We start from the raw sequence: 21,339 nt of genomic DNA, 5'->3' as shown, positions 1-21,339 counted from the left end.
GGGGTACAACGGCTCTATTTCGTGGGGGCTTCTATTTAAGCCACATGGCCGACTCAAGCTCATTTTCTTGGCCATTTGCATTGACATAGCAACCTTGTGAGCTTAGCCAAAGCCCTTCCACTCATCTCCATCATTGATTCATCATCTTTATGAGATTGGGAGAGAATCCAAGTGCATTGTTTGAGTGTTTGCATTTAGAGGCACTTGGTGTTCGTGTTTCGCTGTGGGATTCGCTTGTTACTCTTGGTGGTTGCCGCCACCTAGACGGCTTGGAGCAGCGAGGATCATCGAGCGGAGAGTGGTGATTGTCTCCGGCTCCGATCGTAGTGATTATGAGGGGTTCTTGACCTTTTCCCGACGAAGAGCCAAAAGGTACTCTAGCGAATTGCTCGTGGCTTATGTGATCCTCATCTTGTGTTGGTTGTATGGCATCCTATTGAGGGTTTGGCGTGTGATGCCAATTAGCTCGTGAACCTTCAAGTGAGTGAATCGCTATAACGAGGACTAGCTTGCCGACAAGCAAGTGAACCTCGGTAAAAAATCATTGTGTTCATCATTTGATTTCGAGGTGATTGGTCTTCATTGATATTCATTCTTGTGATTGATTGGCTCCTTCCTCGACACGGCGGTATAAACAAATTGCTCACTCTCTTTACATTACCGCAAACTAGTTGTCAAGCTTTTTAGTGTAGCTAGTTGTGAGAGCTCGTTAGTTTGGTTAGTGTGGCTCTTTAGTTAGCCTTTGAGAGCACACTAACTTAGTGTAGTGACATAGCTATTATGTGGATAGAAACTATATAAACTAGAATTGTGGTAGGTGGCTTGCTATTTTAGTAGGCTAGCGCAACACTTGCTTCGCCTCATAATTGTTTAACCAGTTTGTTAAGTGTTGTTGTATAATTTTTTAATAGGCTATTCATCCCCCTCTAGCCATTAGGACCTTTCAGAGCGCGAGCAAGGAAAGGGGCGCCGGGTAGGAGCAATGCAAGCGATAGTGGCCCGTTCGCGTGTCCTTAAACCCGACTTGATCTGCTTCTTTTTTTCATCCGGAACAGTGTTTTCCTCTCACTTATTCCTCCAGATTCATTCAGATTCCTCCAAAATTCCTCCAAGCGAACCCTACTTTGTTGCTTTCGTGGGCTGCCAGATTGCCACAAACAGATGTTTTATTGAGCCTATGAGCCAGAAACGTGAATGTATGAAGATATGTATAAAGATGTATATATTTATTAATTTATTCTCTCAAATCTTGGGCATGCCTTGGCATACATGGGCATACCCCTGGCGCAGCCACTGGTGGGGTGGAGTGCAGGCGCGCACGAGAAACGAAGTGCAGCCACAGACGTCCGAACGTTAACACCACCGCTGGTTTATTTATTGGAACAAAGTAACAAAGCTGAGCAAGTACCATTGGGCATTAGCCATCTATATAGTGAGTTTTTATTGGGCTTATTTGAATGATGACGTAAGATTCTTGCCTGACCTAGACAACGTCACGCGTCCGATTTCGTCTGCCTGCGACAGGATCATCTTCATGGGAAGCTGTGATCCAAACATATCCTAAGTCTACTAGTAACGGGCTCAACATGAACTGCGATTTTGCTTAGCCATTTGACAGATGCATAAGTCTGTTCGACAAAAACAAACCATGCTATATGCCTTATTTAAGATACAAATATATATGCGCTACTGAAAGATCTCATTACGGTCAGACATGATCAAACACATTCCAACTCCACGGCAGCTATTTTCCAGCCGTGTTCCTTTGCTTTAATTATCAACACCAAAACTATGATCAATACAGATATAGCTACCCTCTTTACACAAAATTATTTCTATATGTGCTGGTCATGGATCATCCACCATGCTTATGTACATATGGTCACAGCCAGCACAATGAATACTGCAGATGCAGACTCATGCTAACCTCTGGAGGATAGCCCTCGCCTCTAAAAGGCAACACCTCTGTCAGCTTATTGCCACCACCCACCACACTGACGGCTTAATCACCCGATTTCGCTGATTTCTGTATGGGAGACGTGCGGTTAAATTCTCTTTGTGCTTTCCCTGCCTTCAGTCTGTAGAAGCTCCTGATCTACGCACCTCTGACGCCCAATCTCAGCATAATAAATTACTCGTCTTGCTATTTAGCATCCGGTTCTCATCTTCTATGTCAGTGGATTAGGCTGGTGTGCCGTCTTGAGCCTCTTCTGTACCATCATAGTCATGGGCTCTGTGATTTTCCGCTTCATTTGCCGGTTCCTCATGATCCACAGCAGCAGCAGCTAATTCCTTGTCATCAGTAATGCTCTTCATCAGCCTTTTTGATCTTTTAGGCCTTGGTTCAGCAGTTCATTTTCTGTGTGACTACTCCCCGGATGATCTCCCACATCGGGCTCTCCAGTCTTGTCCGTATTGTCATTATCATGAGTATTCGTATGTTTCTTGTGGGAGCTCTTTTTCTGGAAATATTTTTTAAAAAAAACTTAAATTAGCAAGGCTTCTGAAAAAAAAATCAAGTTGGATAGACAAGGTGGCAAAAGAACATATGAAAATTATTTTGAGCATAATTGCTTTGCACACTAGAAAGTTACGGATACAAAAGGTCTCAACTCTCAAGAGTGTCAAATAGAACAGCAGTTTTGGATTGCAAGATAAGGCAGCCCAATATGACGTCAAGGTGCATAATGGCTCACGAAGGCAAATACAAGAAATTTATAGTAGCAGAGAATTCTCAAGCCCAAGCATTTCTGTTTAGTGCTCTCAATTTGCAATGATATATTGCACAAATACAGCAGTCATATTATAGTTATCATATGGACTAAAATGCAAGTCAAGTTCAACTGATATAGCCCAAAACAAAACCCCATATAAAGATTAAATGGGTTATTAAATTAAGTTCAATCCATTGAGGCCGGGCTCTTTCAGGTTCGCTACTTGCTTGCAGCAAATCATTGGCTCTCCTATGTTGGATCAGTGGCGAAGTCAGAGCTGGGGCTTCTTGTGAGTAGTGGTGTGTTAGGGCTTCAGCTGATGTTTGTTGTGGGAAATCAGAGCTGCTTATCGCTATAACTTGTGATGAGCTCAGCAACGATGACGTGCGGTGGGCTCCATCGGTTGTGTTATCTTTGTGTAGGTGGGTTGCTTAGGGTTAGTCATCTGGGTTGTCGTGTTTAGGGTTTTCGCCACCTTTAATAACTGTGCGATGTGAGGTTTTAGGCCTGGTTCCCCTTATAAACTGGGTCAATTCTGTTTCTTCTTAATTGAAGGGCAGAGATCCTGCCATTGCGTTAAAAAAAAAAGCTATGCAAAATTGAATTTATGTTTCCTTTTACACTAAGTTTTAAATTCATGCTTGCATATTGAATTCTTTTGTCATTCATTTGCTTCCAAGTGCATATGAACAATTGAAGAAAACTCAAGAAACTGCAGGTATATATACATCAGAAAAGAACAATGACAGTTCGGAGGATGTGGGATACTCGTACTACAAAATAAATTAAACAGGTACCTCAATAGCTCAAATATATTTCACACATGTACCTTTTTGCTGGTTGTTTTATCTTGATCTACAGCTTCTGCAGTAGCAGTAGCAGTAGCAGTAGCAGTAGCATCATCCAAGTCTTCGAGCGTCAAATCTCCTTCTTTGTCAACCTTGATGCCCTTAGCTCGTCTTTTCTTTTGTCGATCCTTCGCCTAAAATGACAAATGGAGATGAAAAATGTTGTTTTTGCAAGACTTTTTCCCATTGAATTTAAATATAGTATTGTTTCCAAAAACAAGGGGGGAAAAGGATATTATACAAAATCGGTACTAGAAGCCATTGTTACAAGCGGGTGGACCAATATTTTCATATAAATAAGTCTAACAGACAGGTAAAATTTATGTCACCATAAAATATTGAGACACCAGTGGCCCTGCCTACCAGCAAGAACAGTAAATTTCTGGACAGTTGAACAATATAGAGCACAATAAAGTATAATCATAATGATGTAATAACAACAATAACACCTCACTATGATGGCCAAAAAGCAAAGAGCACATTATGTGTCCCCCCTCCCCCACCACCAGTAAAAGCTAAACTATGTTGTCCCTTCATTTCTACAAATTTAACACATGTTCGTCTTCCCCTATTTCCCCCTTTTTCAGAGGGATCCAAAGACTCCCAGTTGTCTTTGTCAGTCTAATCCTCTCTCTTCATGCAACTGGGCAATCCTCCAAGGATGCAATTTGAGAAATGTATTGCTATATCATGCAGGTATCATTAAGTATTGTACTATTGGAGATGATGTATCCAAAAAAATCAAAATTGTTCTGATACTTGCAAATATATATCCCCTACGCATTGGTTCGATTCCGTGTACATGTGACATATCATAGCAATTGCTACAAGCCAATACTGATATTGCAAAATGTATTTCTGTTTGATATGTGCTCCAATTGTACGAGTATCAGATATTCAGATAAGTGACCAAAAGATGGAAATGACACTATATATATAATGTTTACCCGCATGGATATTTCTTTCAACTTATGTGCAATCTGTGTGTCATCAATAAGTAATGAAACAACATCCTCTTGTCTCATCAAATGATCATCCTGGACATGTTTCCCCTTCATAACCAACTCTTGCACTGCATTTTTCTGCTTTGCTCTTTGTAATATTTTCTCCTCAATAGTATCTTTGCATATAAGCCTGTACACAGTTACCTAAAATTGCGTGTTTCAAAGAAAATATAAGGACCTGACCTATTATAAAACTTCTTCATACAAAATAAAACAACAAAGATATTTAGTTCCAGTAACAGCCAAGAAGCCAATTCACAACAAATGGTCACAAATACTACTTGCTTTGGACATAAGCAGTTGAACTTTAAAAATTTTATCAATATCCCTTAGCAAATACATTGCAAACTCGAAAAAAACATGTCTAGATTTGTCTCAGAAAGTACCCACATCACTTTATTAGGTTCTATAAACATACTACAACAGGAATTAGCAGTAAAAAAATATGCTTTGGAGATTGCGTTGATATCCAAGACAAATATTTGTGACTAGTAGCAACACGGAATGCTAGCGGAAGAGTTAACAGGGTTGACAATTAAGTCTGACTTTATTGTAGAACAACAATCTACAAGGTGAAAAAAGAAAAAAAAAAGGAGTGGTGGACACTTTTAAACTAAACTGAATGAAAGGAATGATGATTAAAAGTGGACAAGAAAATTAAACAGCTTGTTAGCTTTCATTAATAAAGAGGCGTACCCAGTGCAGAGAGCTCCCACTCTGTGCGGGGTCTGGGGAAGGGTGTTAGTGGCAAGCCTTACCCTCGCCTGTGCAATGCGAGGAGAACGCGACTCGAACCCGGGACCTTCCGGTCACAGGCGGTAAGACTCTACCGCTTGCACCAGGCCAACCATAAAGATTATCATACAGCAGTTAGTCAAACTTCAGAAGTGACATGTTTTCATAGTAAGTTTGTCATGAAGTTCAGATGTCATTTAAAAATCATAAATGATGGTCTGTGAAATGAAGGAAATAAACTTAGCATAAACTGAAGTTTCAGTTACCTCCTTTGTTTGACCAAGTCTGTGCGTTCTATCCATTGCCTGCTGGTCTTGTGTTGGATTCCAGTCAATTTCATAAAAAATAACAGTATCAGCAGCAGTCAAATTAATACCAAGCCCCCCAGCTCTTGTGCTTAACAAGAAAACAAATACATCATTCCTGCAGAGAAGAAAAAAAATGGTTAAGGCCATGTTTCAACAGAGTTATGTCATCATATTGCAGCAGTCAACCCTGCCACCAATACATTAATATGCATACCTATTCTGGAAATCTCGGACCATGTCACGGCGGTCTGAGATTGCAGAAGACCCATCAAGTCTGAAATACTTGAATTTTCTGAAATTCATGTAATCCTGAAAATATAACATATTTGGTCGTAAATTGGAAGAATACTAATTTTAGTACACCACAACAGTACATTCTCCAGGAATAATGGACAGATAACTCATTTTTTTCCTTGAATTTGCAGGAGAGCTGTGTATCATTGCATTAAGGAGAAGAGAAAAAAAAATACAGAAACACACAACATCCACACACTCAGCACAACTCACACAACCCAACCCCTGACACAAGAGTTTTCAACTGTGCTGAAATATTTAGAAATCTATTTTCAGTCCCTTCATGAAAATCACAATGTTTGCATTACAAATAGTGGAAACGGAAATTGCTACCCGTCTTCTGAGCATCATTTGGTACCCATGGCTACAAAAGTATATAACTAAACTTATAGCATTAGTAGATTTCGCAAATTGTAAGTGCATACCGCATAGAAAGTACAAACATGTAGCATAGTGCACACATTAAATAGTAAACATGTAGCATAAAGTAATACCTCAAGAATGTCCAACATTTTAGTCATCTGGGCAAAAAGAAGCACGCGATGACCTTCAGCTCGAAGGCGCCGTAGTAGCATATCCAAGGTGTGGAGCTTCCCAGAATCCTGTCATCAAGCACTCCATATAGTAACACAGTACCACAATAGCTAAAGTAAGGTGCAATAAAAACAGAAATTGCTTGGCCTTTATGTAAAGGAGTTCACTCCAAGCGTTCTAATAATCAAGTTATTTCCTGTCCAAAGACATATAAATGATAACTTGGGACCTCTATTTGGATGAGGGATTTCTTCTAGAAACTTTCAACCTTTGGTTCAAATTTAATCTAATCTAAGGAACTGAACCAAATGTCCAAACAGGACTAAAAGGGTGATGAAATTATGCAGGTCAGCCGGTGAAAGAGCAAACATAAACAACAATGTGCAATTGTGCCACATAACACAGCAGAAGTGGTGAAGACTTACGGTGAGCATTTTAGCTGGATCAAAATTACTCATCGGTGGAGAAGACCCAAATATCCTATAGGGTAGCTGCAGCATCGGCTCAAGGATGGGGAAATCAGTATTGAGTTCTTGTATCAAAGGATGAAGAGCAACTGGTTGTCTAGGACCATTGAACTCAGAAGTACGAGCAAATCCCAGGAACAGTTTCTTGGCCCAAGGATCATGCATCTCATCGGTGAACTTATAGGCAAAATTTCGATCAGCACACCAAACATTTATCTGGCAAAGGGGGAAGGGCTGTTAATGAACACTGACAATACATTTGATAAAACAGATAGATGTAAAAGAACAACTCCTACAATACTTGGAGGTTCCAAACTCTTAACATTTGAGCAAAAAATGTACTCAGTTGACTCTATACACACAGATGGCCTCATGCAATGCAATATACAAAAGAAACCGACATGAATAAGACAAATGGACTCACAGGTGGTGCTCTAGCTGGCGGAATAAAAGCATATGCTGAACGAAGAAGCCTTATGTTCGAAGCAAGCCTGTCACGGTGAGAAAGCACCAGTGCTTCATATGGGCCGTCACTTGGCCCAGTCCCAATCTTTGTCCTAAGCAAACTGGGTTTGCCCTTTGTAGACGAAAGCAACAATCGGGCAACTGCACGAACTTTTGTGGAATCATTCTGACTGGACTGGATGTCAGGATCTTCTGAATCAAGAAATGCATCCATGATTTCATCAGTGTAGTTCCTATTCCATTGCATTACTGAAAACACTAGTCTCTCAAATAATGAAGCAGTAGCCAGGAAGGAAGCTTCAACTGGGCACAGATTTGACAAACGTGTAAAGCCAAATGCACCAGATGATAGAACAGACTCATTTGATGAATTAACTTCTGGAATGGCTGAGCGATGGATATTGCTGGCCAAAAATATATTAAACAGCCTGTTCAAATATCCATTCTGAAATCCACAGATGTTTCCAGAATTTTCCGTGTTGCAGATGATTCCCTCATAAACTAACTTTGGAATCTGAGGAGATTATGTAAGATAGATATTAATACAATGTTCATGATCAGGAAGAAATATATGCAGGCGGTTGTACAAGTGTGGCCAATAAAAGACAAGGGCTAAGGTAACAGAAATTATACCTCAAAGATTATAGGGTTTCTCTTGCCTGCATAGTGTACATCTTGTAATTCCCCAAATGGGGGAGAAAGAAGTGAGTTTGGGATATCAGCAAAGTAAAAGTAAGAGCTTCCCTCATTGCGCTCAAACAGCTCTGGGTGATTACAGACCTAAAAGGCAATGCAGGCAAATAACATCCAATTCAAACCAGAAAAAGGAGCCAAATTTAGCAAAATTTGCAATAGGGAATGGTTGTTTTCTGGGCAGTTGGGTTCTTCTGAATGATTTTACATATATGATCAAAAGTAAGAAACATACTATAACGATATACTACCTTCCGTAGCTGCATGACAATATTCATCAGGCTAAGTAACTTCTTATCATTTAGATTTCCACGACTTCCATCAAGCAACTCGTTAAGCGAGATCTTATTTTTTATAGCTTGATAGAAAACTTGTTGACGAGAACTCAATTTGCAGGGAACAATTTCTTCTTTCTTTTTGGTCATTTCAGCAATGACATCAATCTTAACCCGGCGGAGCATAAAGGGCTTCAAAATAGCATGCTGTGAAAAAAGAGAAGTGTCATTATAATCTTAGGAGGATAGCAATTGTACCAAGACTCAAAATATTCAATAAACAACAACATAAACAGTATGATCATGTCTTACCAATCTACTAAGCTGATGTACATTCAAAGCTCCTCCATGCTCAGCATGACCCTCAATACTGCCAAAACATCAGCAACTTAAGGATGGACAAAATAAAGAAGGTACAACTAGAAATAGAAACACACAAAAAAAAACAGTACCCCTTTGAGAACCACTCGTTGAACTGTTCATGGCTGTCAAATAGAGTGGGCATGATGAAATGGAGAAGTGCCCATAACTCAGCCATATTGTTTTGTATTGGTGTCCCAGTAAGAAGTAGACGGTTCCTACAGTTGAAGCTCAGTAATGTCTTCCAGCGCTGGCTGCAGCAGAGAGATAATTTGTCAAGCAAGGGAAGGCATATAGGATAGTTCCTTAATAAATCAATGAAAACACACACACACACACACACACACACACAGAGAGAGAGAGATTTCAACATGCAAGTCACCTGCTTGAACTTTTGATAGCCTGGGCCTCATCCAGTACCATGTATTGCCACTTAACACGTCTCAAAAGCTTCTCTTCATTCACAAGTATCTGATAGTTTGTAATAAGAATGTGGAACCTAGCATCTCTGCAGAGTTAAGAGAGAAAAGGTTAGATGATTAGGCAAACAAGTTATGAGCTTTTTAAAGAAAAGGGTCACTCGCATAAGTTTCTGCCCTTGCCAGCAACTTACCTGCGATACAGACGCTTGGGGTTGATATTCTTTCGAAGAACCATCCTCTCTGGGCCCCAGTAAGGAAGTATCTTTAGGTCAGGGCAGAACCTAATCAACTCCTCAGCCCAATTATTCACAACAGATGCAGGAGCCACCACTAGAAAGGGGCCCCATATGTTTTTGTCCTGTGTGATATATCGAATGGTTACCATCCAACCATTAGGTGTTAGATTTATACTCCTGTTCCAAATTGCAAGTCATTTTGGCTTTTCTAGGAATCTAGGTACATACTGGCTTTTGCTATGCACCGCTATGTCTAGATACTTGGTAAAAATTATGTATCTAGAAAAGCCAAAAATAACTTACAATTTGGAATGGAGGGAGTACTTTATTCTAAAATATATATAGATACGTTAACTGGATGAAAGAATAAAAAAATGAGTTAAAAATAACAGGAGATTGATCACAAACCCCAAACACATCATGGTACGAAATAATAATCAAGCACTGGACTAGTGGAAAAAAAATTATGTTAAAAGATAAATTAACCAACCTCAGCCAAATGAGACAGGAATGCCATAGCCTGAACAGTTTTGCCAAGACCCATCTCATCAGCAAGAATGCCATTCAACCCCTGCAATTCCAAAGTTTAAAGTGAATCAAAGAGTAGTGCTCATACTAAATGGTAAAAATGTATATGCTTTTAACATTAACAATTTACCTGTTCATAACAATTAACCAGCCACTGTAAGCCCTTTAACTGATATTCTTTCAATACACCCTTAAACAACTCCGGTGTCTGCACAGATGACTTCTCAGGCATTGTTGAGCTAAAAATAAGATAGTACCAAAGCAATCAGGTCTAGAGAGCTCATTTATAATGTTGTAAATAATAAACAAATTTTCAAGCAGAACTTACGGGTGTAATAGATCAATCTTGCTAGGGTCCATGCTAGATGAATCATCAGTTGGAAGAACAGATTCAGAAGTTTGACGAAGCCTCACAATTTCACTATCAAATGCATTTGTCTTCATCTTTTGTTGAGAGACGGCATGCTGTGCTGCTCTCAAGGCCTCTCTTTTCAATTGAGCTTCCTCAGGATCTTCTTCCTCATCTTCATCAGGGACATCTTCCTCATCAGGAGGTGCTGAGCCACCAGCCTTGTTCTGCATGAAATGACTGTAAAGCTCTGTTTGTGACAGCAGAAAGTTTAGCCTCTGTTGCTGTCTTTTGGCTTCACGTAGCTCCTCCTCACGTTTCAAAGCTTCAGCAGCTTCTCTTTCCTCTTTTTTCCTCAACTCATACTGATGCAGACAGGAAAAGAATTGAGTGTCATAATCTTATGTGTCTTGTTTTGAAGACAACTAAAGGGAAAGCATGTGCTAAACTGAACCAAACAAATGAGATATATGCAAGAGGAGTGGAAGAGAGAATATATGTTGAACTCAGTGCAGATAAATAAAAGGACTGAGAAATCAAAAAAGGTATAAATTTAAAATAAGCCTCAGCAGAGCGTAAGGGCAAAAAGAAAACCTGCTCTTTGTCTACACGTTTCCAAAATATCAGCATATCCCTAGCCAACTTCCTTGTACGTATTGCCGCACACCTCATCAGTTTCAGTGACCTGCTTACTTTGAGCTTTACCTGGATATTTCAGACAAACATTAAGACTGTAAACAAGAGCACATGAGAATTGTACGGTAAAGGCCAACAATATAAATGGGCACAATACCTCTCGTTGACAACTATCAGAGAAGCGCTTCGCATCTACTTGTTGTTTCTTCATCAAAGCAGTAAAATTCCTGTGATGCTTTGGGATGCTTTTGGTAGCAAGAGACTGCCATAGTTTGTAAGTCTTTTCAGACTCTTCTTTCACAATTACAGAAGGTTCCTTCTTTACTATTTGCTTCTTTGGTAAGCTACGCTCGATAATCTGCATTAATGATATCACATGGTTGCTAAATACAATGAATATAAAAAAGTGCAACTACAGTTATATCAGCTAATACCAACCTCATATGTATCTCCTTTTTCCAAGACTTTGACATAATGAACCTGCAAATTGCCAGCTTCTGATATAATAGACCTTTGTATCCTCCCAGCTGCTCCTTCCGGAATTGCAAAGGGGTCCTCGGTAACTTGCAGAGAAAATTTCTGCACCTTTACCCTTTCCTTGAGAGATTCAAATTGTGGCAGGGGTTCAGATAATCCACCACGATTGGAAGCTTCAAACTTTTGGTCAGTACCAAGCATTGCTGCTAGGGTGCGTAAATCTAGCATGCCCTTCAAGAAGTGTTCCTCGACACGTATATCAGAAGAAACAGGGAGATTAAGGGATGATGCTAACTTATCATAACCCTCTGGAACTAAGTAGCGTATATTATCCCCCATATCTAAATAGGTTGAATCAAGGGATGCTACAAGCTTGTTAAAACCACCATGAGTTTTAACACATTCTATCCCATTATACTCATGTGAGGCTTCTACCCCATCTAATGTCGCAACATCCCTGAAATCACTTGCGTGCTTCATAGTTTTTTTACCACCATTTTTGTGTTTTATTTGGGGGGTTGCCACACGAGGAGGATCAGAACTAAAAGCACCCTCCTTGAACTTTGACCTCCGGTACTTCTGGACATGTTCACTGAGCATAGCACGGTAGTGCTCCTCTGTTATTTTGTTACTATAGGCGTCTGCCTCATCATCATCGCTGGCACCATTAAGATGCCTTTTTCGCTTCCGATGCAGGCCATGGGAAGCATCATTTACACCATTGTACTGATCCAACAAGGATCCTTGACCTAAAAAGGAGAAGCTGAATAAGACAAATGATTCATATAGAAACATAACAAACGGTAACAGAGTTGCTCAAGCTGCAAGATGGGTTTTGAAAACAAACTACTGTTCAAAAGATAACTCTTAAACAGAAAACGTCAGAATAAAGGTCAAAGAGATAAAGGTGGCCGACCTTCACTGCTTGGACTCCCATTTGAGCTGCTATTACCATAGCAGGCAAGATCTTCTGGTACAGGAACCCTGAAGTTCAGCAAAGGCTGCAACAGTATTTCCAGTACCCCCCATCATCAGAATGGCATACCAATAGGAATAAGAAGGCAGAGAGACATAAGAGTAGATAAACTTATCTTCTTCACAAAGTTCAAAAAACAAGAGAACATGAATGTTACTCTACCCATTTCTACACTACCTGAGACTACAAGGTTTAAAGATCCTACACAGTCCAAATTGATAGATAAGCAACAATCAAAACAACACGAGTAATAAAATGATGGACCAATAGCTCAAAGATGCAAACAAATAAACAACACTGGCATGATCAACCGAAATTTCCCTTAGCAGGCACAAATCATAAGATTAGCAAACTGCATAAAATCAAAACACAACTATGCATTTTGCTGATGAAAACTATGTAAAATATAGCATGACAAGGAACTGTTTACGATGCATGAGTGCGCATGCTTAGAAGAATGAAACACCAAGCAAAACTAGTCTGTGTGAGTTTAGAGAATACAAGAATAGCAATAGTGACAATTGACACACTGCAAACTAAGCAGACCACAACCACACAATGCACAACATAAGAGCCTAGATAGATCCCAGCAACTAATAAGCGATCTATGTAACTCAAAACATTGAATAACTACATTAAGACCAACAACGTATTCAAGCAATTGTGCCAAAACAAATTCGCGGTCATGCATGAAATACTATAAATTTTGACAAAAAATGATTACGCAGAAACAGCACAGCTGATATAAGTTAAACAAGACAATAAGAACACCTTTTCAACACACTAAGAATCATACTTAGACTAAAATAGAGCAATAAGGGAACCCAGTAACTTAGGCCTGGCAAAACACAATGCAGCAATTAAATGGTAGTCCAAACCAATTAAACAGTAGCGTTGAGTAACGAGTATCGGCCATCATACACAATAGAGCACCACCACTAGGCAACCACTAACAACCGAACTGAAAAGGGGACCCCAACCCAAAATGGCCACCAGATTGCACCCAAAAAAAAAGAAGGGCACAAAGTATGTACCCCCGGGGAAAAGAATTAACCCAAAACCGAGCAATAACTAGCTCGGTAACTCAACAATTGCATCCACCACGCAGCGCCCAATCCAACACAGCCCCTAGCGCGCAGAGAAACCCTCTTCACGCGAGAGAGAGCAGAACTAAACAGCAAGAATAGCGGCTACCTCGAGGTTGAACAGCGTGGAGTAAGAGAGCCCGCCGCCGCCGTTGGCGCCCCCGCCCCGCGGAGGCGCGCGGCGCGGATCCATGTAGAAAACCCTAGCGCCCCGGCTCGCCGCGCGAGGTGGGGAGCCGGGGAGGGAGAACGCAGGGGCCGAATATGGCGCCGAAGGCGCGGTGCGGGCGTCGGCGGGGTCGGTGCCGCGGCGTCTGCGGCGACGGGATTAGGGTTAGGGTTCGTGGGCGGAAGCGGAAGGGGATGGGGAAGGACGCGGAGGTGGAGGGAGGCGGTGGGGGTGGTGTGGAGGCCCTGTTGTGACGGGGTGGGGGAAGTAGTAGAACGAGGCATGGCTTTGGCTTGGCCGCGGAGGGGAGAGAGAAGAGAGGGGAGCAGAGAAAGCGAAACCGGAAGGGGACTGGGTTTTCCGCTCCGCTCGACGTACGTGCGCCCACTAGACAGCTCTTGGATTTTGGAGCACGGCCTTTGTTTTCTTCTCTTCTTTTTGTCCCCTTCTGGGCAAAGACGAATTCTTTGCATCGGTGATTTTCAAACTTATCAGGACACGGATGCAAGCTATACGAGTTTGTTATTACTCCCTCCATTCCAGATTATTTTGGAGCACGGCCTTTGTTTTCTTCTCTTCTTTGTTATATACGAGTTAGGGTTCTTAGTCATTATATTACTTATTTTTTAGTCAAAGCATCTCAAATTTAACCAAATTTATATAATAAGATAAAATAAAATATTAACTTTTATAATACCAAATAAGTATTATTAGATTCTTTATTAATTATATTTTTATAATATATCTATTTGATGTCATAAATCTTTGTAATTTTTTCTATAATTTTGGTCAAACTCGAGATGCTTTGACTCGAAGAAAGTTTGAGCGACTTATAATTTGGGACGGAGATAGCCATGTTTTAAAGGCGGCTAGGCGTCTAGACGAGTGCTTGGTACGCCTGGACACCTAGGCGGCGCCTCGGCGACAAGGCGCCACTGTTTCCAAGGCGAGCTGGGTACGCCTGGACGCCTAGGCGACGCCTTTAAAACCATGAGAGGTAGTATATAATTTTTGATAAAATAGATCTGTGTCTGTGCATTGCTATGGTCAAACCAAAATTATAGATATGTTAATATAATCATAGCCTAATTTTGACTAATTTTGAAGCTGATTGATCTTGATTGTCCATTAGTCATCTAAGAGTCAACATTAGAGTGTTACTTTTTATTGTCTTCCACTCGCTCCGGTGGATTTTTGGTTTCTATTGTCAATTCTTATAGGAAACCAGCACAACCAGAGAATTGTCGATAGGAAAAGTTGACTTACAAATTTTAAGTTAGTTCTTGCATCTTTTTTAAGTTTGGCATAGTTTGATTGTGCTGGGGTTAGATTTCGATCCCAATGGGGAGTTGTCCCTAACCCCCGAGCATCACCAGGATTATTTTTTCATCCTCGTCTTTGTGAAACCTAACAGGGTTTTTTTCTCCCCCATTTCATTCTCGTGGGGTCTAAATTGACCCCATCCCTGTCCCCAGGGAATTCCTCATGGAGAATCAGGGAGGGATCAGGGGGGGGGCATTGACATCCCTATCTGGAGAACTATCTCTGCCCCTGCGCGAATCCATGGTTGCCACTATTTCCCAAGGCGAGCTGGGTACGCCTGGACGCCTAGGCGACGCCTTTAAAACCATGGGAGGTAGTATATAATTTTTGATAAAATAGATATGTGTCTGTGCATTGCTATGGTCAAACCAAAATTATAGATATGTTAATATAATCATAGCCTAATTTTGACTAATTTTGAAGCTGATTGATCTTGATTGTCCATTAGTCATCTAAGAGTCAACATTAGAGTGTTACTTTTTATTGTCTTCCACTCGCTCCGGTGGATTTTTTGTTTCTATTGTCAATTCTTATAGGAAACCAGCACAACCAGAGAATTGTCGATAGGAAAAGTTGACTTACAAATTTTTAGTTAGTTCTTGCATCTTTTTTAAGTTTGGCATAGTTTGATTGTGCTAGGGTTAGATTTTGATCCCAATGGGGAGCTGTCCCTAACCCCCGAGCATCACCAGGATCATTTTTTCATCCTCGTCTTTGTGAAACCTAACGGGGGCCTTTTCTCCCCCATTTCATTCTCGTGGGGTCTAAATTGACCCCATCCCTGTCCCCAGGGAATTCCTCATGGAGAATCAGGGATCAGGGGGCCATTGCCTTCCCTATCTGGAGAGCTATCTCTGCCCCTGCGTGAATCCATGGTTGCCCCATCTCAAGAATGCCCTAAATGCGCAACACACCAACTTCTCCGCATTCTTTAATGTTGCAAACAGTTAGAGCCATACAGAACCACGACATTCTTATTTCTATAGTACAAGTACAGATCAAGGGATGGAAGGGAATTGGAAAAGAAAGAACCATACCTCTAGCATTAGCTGAGGGCCATGAATGATTGTTCTCCTTTAGAGCCTTCATCATGTTATTGTAATGTTCATAGTAGCATCATGAATGAACTCAAATTCGCTTGGTGTTTTAAGTTGAGATTTGTAAGTCAGGTGAATCAGACGAGTAAGATAGAGTATAATAACATATCAATGATCTAAATAGAAAATTATGGCATGTGTGTTTAGTTTGCTACCAAATTTTCCCATGCCAAAATTTGTCAAGCAAAAGTTGATAAAAATAGATAAAAAAAAATTGCATGTCTCAAGCAAAATTATGGCATGTGTGTTTAGTTTGCTACCAATTTTTTTCCAATTCAATCCAATCTTGTGTACATTCTTCAGTGATTTTTCCAGTTCAATCCAATCTTTGTCTTTATAAGCTTCTCTTGTATTACATCCATAATAAGACTTAAGCCTCTTTGGCAGGGCTCCTGCAGGGGCTTCAGCTCCGGCTCCTGCAGGAGCTGTGCCAAACGCCTGTTTTGAAAAGGGCTTCGCATGGGGAGCCGGTCAAGAGCCGGAGCCATTTTTTTTTTGCCTGCGAAGGAGAAGCCTAAAAAACGAGCTTCGCGCGGCTCCTTGTTGTGGTTCACGTCGTCTAGTGCGAAGGAGCCGTTTTGCCAAACGTTTTCCAGAACGGCTTCAGCTCCCCCAGAGGAGCTGCTCCTCCAGAGAAGCCAGAGCCAGAGCCATTTTCAGAGGAGCCAGAGCCCTGCCAAACAGGCCCTTACTAAATCATCTTATTGACAAACATGTTAGTTCCATTGACGGTCATTTTTCAGTAACAAATAAAATATGAACGCGAAACAATTATTCATCCCTTATTAGGCCAAACAATTGTTGTTCAATAAAGACACCTCTAAATCTCTACGGTGACTTTTAGCTTATACTATCGCTAGGGTGACTTTTAGCTTATACTACGTGGCACAATCGAAAAGATAGGATTCATAGGCTAGGAGTGACATATGTAAGGTATGTAGGAATTCATGAAGCCGCAAAATTGCAGTGTGCAGCGTTACCAAAATTAGGGACAACTTGACTTGATTTAAGTAAAATTGTTGTAACTGTATTTGTAGTAGACAGTACAGATAAACATCCTGATACAACCAGGTACCTAGCAAAACTGCACTACTTGCCCTATTACAAAGATTCAGGTACGACAGTTACAAAAAAAGAACCCAGTTGCTCCGCAAATCAACATGAAACTTTTTTTTCTGGCACACCAGTGATATGGTTAAGTAGCTTCACAATACCTGGACTGACAAACTCATTAGCCTTGACATATCAGCTCTAATCCACATCTGTACCAAAAGATCACTCAGATTGCTCTGCATGCTCGTCGTTGTCTGCACTCTCAATGTCTTCGTTATCTGCACTCTCAATGTCTTCGTTATCTGCACTCTCAGTGTCTTCGTTGTCTGCATTGTGTTCCTTGTGGCAGGGTACATTCATGTTCTGCTGTGATGAAATTATTCCTGCAATGGCTTTCATGGCAGCGGCAGTCCTGTTGCTGCTTACTCCGTCCTCTTCGGTTTTCCCAACAGGTTCAGCACTTTTAGATGCACCATCCTCACTTTGGTGCGGAGGGGGTACAAAAAAGGGAATTTTACCCCTCTGCCAGTCATGAAGTATCATCTTGGCTGCTGTTGTCAGATCAGGCTCCCCACCCTGAGAACCAAAAGTGTAATTATTATATTATGGGAAAGAATACCATTACCACGTGAATGAACAATAAATCATACCGTGTCTTTCTAACACAGGAGTAATATAGAATTTTGTAATAATCTAGTTAAATATCCATTTTTCTTAGCTTGGGAGAAATACTAGGTAGAAATATAGCAAAAGATATCATCAGATATTAAGAACACATGCAATACCTTGAGAAGTTTTCCAGTAGTCCTGCACAGCTGGACAAGAAAATCGTTATCATCAGACCTGCAGAGAAAAGATAAATCCAGAATCAGACCATGCCATCATAGGAGCATGCTGAAAACAAATATATTTATTCATCTTGGAGCACACTTTATATAAACAATTGATTGATGTATTCCTAACAATATGAAAGGTGCAATCATAGTAATACTAAACAATAACGTTGTTCTAAATGACATACCATTCTTGAATTTTGTACGCTCTTTGAAGATGCTCCTTTTTAACACGCCTAAGAACTTCACCAATGTGCTCAGCAGCATCCTCCAAATTTGTCACTCGCACCTTGTGACAAGTACATAAATTAGAAAGCATACATGTATTGATAAAGGAACGACTAAGAAAAATATTGTTTCTAAGATAGTTGAGTAGTTGCATAAAATATATTTAATATGGAACAGGACACGTCATCAACTCCCCATAGAAAAATGTATGAGCTAAACATTGTTTTACACGTGTCCCAGGAATAAACCTCATGTTGAACTAAAATACTTCCTGATATTTGTTCAAGGGGCAATAGCAACTGGGGAAGGGAGGGGGCACTACATGCTTGAAATAATTATTTTTGCCAATCCCAGGTAAAAAAAAAACATATGCAAAATGCACAGCTGAAGAAGATACATACCACACCCTTCAGAACTATATCAGTTTCTGAATCATTATTCTGATATACAACACCAGGACAATCAATCAAAAATATCTTTTTAGTGAGAGTGATGTACTGCCACACTTTTGTCTCTCCAGGAATTGGAGCAACCTTGCAAACCTGAAGGCATAACCTAATCATCAGAATAACCTGAAAGACAATTAGAAAGTGCTACCTTTAAAGCATGATGATGAGAGAATTACACTCTTTGACCGTAGTGTGTTAATAACTGATGACTTTCCAACATTGGGGTACCCAACAAACCCGACAGAAATAGCTTGTTTGTCATTCTTCAAACGAGCAAACTGCCTCAATACTGACAGAAGAGATCCCTGTACATTTTCAAAAAGGTTAGGGCTTAATCAGATAGAAGAGATATGAGATGATACACCGAAAAAGATGATGCAAAAGCAAACTTACTTTGCCAAAAGACTTGTTGATGCTTGCATGGAATGCTAAGGTGGGATAGTCCTTCGAAAGGGTCCTTAACCATCCTTTTGTAGCCCAAGCAGGAATTAGATCACACTAAACGAAAAATGAAACAAACAATCAATACGCCACTAGACATAACAACAGGAAGGTGATTAAGATTTTGTACAGGAATATGCTGCAGAGTAGTTGATACCTTATTTAGTAAGAAAACCAAGTGTTTGTGTTTGCAATTCTCTTTTAGATGTTTCTCTAGATGGTAGCATCGAGTGCCCATTGGATCCCTAGCATCCAACACCTGCAGAATAAAATCTATAAAGATTAAGCATACCATTGGTTGAGTTCACAGAGAAATCTTCACATGGACAAAAGAGTTGTGGCGCACTGGCGCTAACCTGCACAACAACGTCCGAAGAGTCAATAACTTTGTATAGTTCACCCCAGATTCTTTTGCTCTGTCCCTTCTCAAACATTGTATGCCTCACTAGATCCCGCAAGCCGTCGTCTTCTACCTCCCTTGGCAACTTTGATGAAGCATACTTTTGCTCAAATGCATCTGAAGAAGATAAAACAACATACATGTTCACGAAAATAAAACAGCAGTACACCAAACAAGGAGGTGCCAGATGACCATTTTAAAGTTTAACCATCCAATGGGCTTCAAATTGCAAGTTCACTAGAACATGAACATCAATGATTCAAAACATTTTAAACCAACAATTGTGGAGTTAACTTTAAAAGATCAATAGAACCGATCAAATTGCTGTCTTCTAAAATGGCATCCACTACTTTGGATAGTTTATCAAAGTGTAATAACTATCAATGTCCATGACTCACCTTGGGAATCATCAGCTCTCTTCAGCAAAGATTCATAGTCAAGAGCAGTTAGTTTCGGGCGTTTCCTCTTGCCCTTTGGCCCAAAAGCATGCTCAAAAGGTTCAACATCAAGAAGATGTGCCCTCGCTTGCTGCATCAAAACAAGCAAATACACATAAGAATAACTTTTTGCATACCATACAGTGGTGGGATAAAAAGTATTAATATCCAGCCAACTCAACAGTCAACACACCACTTAACCAGCTAAACAGGGGAACAACATTGACAGTAGTTGCTTCAAACTAAAAAGGTCGCAATGTTACACTTGCCCCCGTCCTTATATTTTCAACAGGGTGATGACCACAATGGCAGATGATAATCAAGACACAAGAGTAGAACCTTTTGATGATCTTGCAGGAGCGATAGTGGCAGCTTCCGTTCTTTCAGGATGACACTGAAGTTGTCGGAAAGCCGACTCTGGAGTTCCTCCCGAAACATATCAAGCTGTGGCTGGCCCACAACGCGAGTATTGCCTGCAAATACCAAGAGCTGGATCAACACGAGAAAGGTACAAGCAATCAGCATCCGTCGATGAAATTTAAGCGGTGGAACCATCCAAGTAGATAACTATTGCCACATAGCAGCAATCAATCCTGGAGCCACAGTGAAGCATTCAATCGCACAATTGAAGCACCGACTAAGCGCATCTTATCCGAATAAAGCCGTTTGAACAATACAATTAGACACGAAGCTAGGCGGTGGCGATCGGACTCACCAAACCACCGGCGGTCGGGCTCGATGCGGGTGTTGGGGAGCTCTTTAGACTGGAAGTCGTTCCTGAGCACCTTCCCGGAGCGGTCCCTCTTGGGCCGCGTCTTGTACATCTTGAGCCGCCGCACGGTGGCCGCGGACCGGCTCCCGCCGCCGGCGCCGCCACCCGCGCCCTTCTTGTCATTGGGGCGGTTGACGTCGTTCGAGTGCCGCGGCTTGCCCGACACGTTCACCGCCTTCTCCTTCTTCTTCGCCATCTCCTTCTCGCTCGTGAGTTTGGTAGTCTCGTGAGTTCGCGAGGGAGAGGAGGGGAGAGGGTGAAGAGTCGAAGGAGGCGGTGGAAGAGAGGAGGCGACGATGTTGGCAACCTAGGGTTTTGAGAGGAGACGGATGGGAGCGGTGGAGCGGGCGGCGTGACTCGCACGTGCGCGTCAGGCATGTGAGCCTTTTGTGGGCTGGGCTTTGCCGAATGTAAGGGTCCGCAAATTTTTGGCCCACTACTCATGCGATGGCGTCTTACCGTAATAAGTCCTTAACGGACAAGTAGATTTAACATGAGATATTTAAGCCATCAAAATAATGCGTCTTCCAGTCCGTTTTTTTTCCCGAACTTAACTGTAAGTCCTTCCGTCTGTTTCTAGCACTTAACGGTAAAATAACCATTTTATCGCTACCGAAAAAAATAAATTGTAGAGTTTAGTGGAGTAATATTGCAATGTATTTGTGTATCTGATTATGTGTCCTATTATGTACAATTATGTGTGACCTTATTTGCACAATATTACTCCAAAT

General features: G+C 41.0%; 2 protein-coding genes across 2 annotated transcripts; both read right to left on the bottom strand.

Annotated features, from left to right (window-relative positions):
* Positions 1 to 1,638: 1,638 nt before the first annotated feature.
* Positions 1,639 to 13,853, bottom strand: LOC136543281 (chromatin-remodeling ATPase INO80-like). Its single transcript, XM_066535771.1, is given in 23 exon segments — positions 1,639 to 2,351; positions 2,354 to 2,462; positions 3,544 to 3,696; positions 4,510 to 4,710; positions 5,568 to 5,724; positions 5,824 to 5,918; positions 6,398 to 6,505; positions 6,863 to 7,120; positions 7,329 to 7,883; positions 8,003 to 8,149; positions 8,314 to 8,544; positions 8,650 to 8,707; positions 8,790 to 8,951; positions 9,080 to 9,205; positions 9,311 to 9,477; positions 9,846 to 9,926; positions 10,014 to 10,122; positions 10,212 to 10,597; positions 10,827 to 10,937; positions 11,026 to 11,226; positions 11,307 to 12,094; positions 12,262 to 12,346; positions 13,516 to 13,853. Coding segments are annotated over 23 exon segments (4,542 nt in total). The 5' UTR covers positions 13,600 to 13,853; the 3' UTR covers positions 1,639 to 2,181.
* Positions 13,854 to 16,980: 3,127 nt separating this feature from the next.
* LOC136497142 (nuclear/nucleolar GTPase 2-like) lies at positions 16,981 to 20,934 on the bottom strand. The gene is made up of 11 exons (XM_066492939.1): positions 20,552 to 20,934; positions 20,176 to 20,309; positions 19,798 to 19,927; positions 19,356 to 19,516; positions 19,157 to 19,258; positions 18,952 to 19,056; positions 18,735 to 18,863; positions 18,511 to 18,651; positions 18,070 to 18,170; positions 17,834 to 17,891; positions 16,981 to 17,624 (listed from the first exon to the last, which is right to left on the bottom strand). Exons 1-11 carry the CDS (start codon positions 20,802 to 20,804, stop codon positions 17,271 to 17,273), a joined length of 1,668 nt encoding a protein of 555 aa, XP_066349036.1. The 5' UTR covers positions 20,805 to 20,934; the 3' UTR covers positions 16,981 to 17,270.
* Between the last annotated feature and the right edge of the window lie 405 nt (positions 20,935 to 21,339).

The sequence above is a fragment of the Miscanthus floridulus genome, chromosome 1 (genome assembly GCF_019320115.1).
Source record: "Miscanthus floridulus cultivar M001 chromosome 1, ASM1932011v1, whole genome shotgun sequence".
Taxonomy (NCBI): domain Eukaryota; kingdom Viridiplantae; phylum Streptophyta; class Magnoliopsida; order Poales; family Poaceae; genus Miscanthus; species Miscanthus floridulus.
This window is presented reverse-complemented; position numbering and strand designations above follow the sequence as displayed.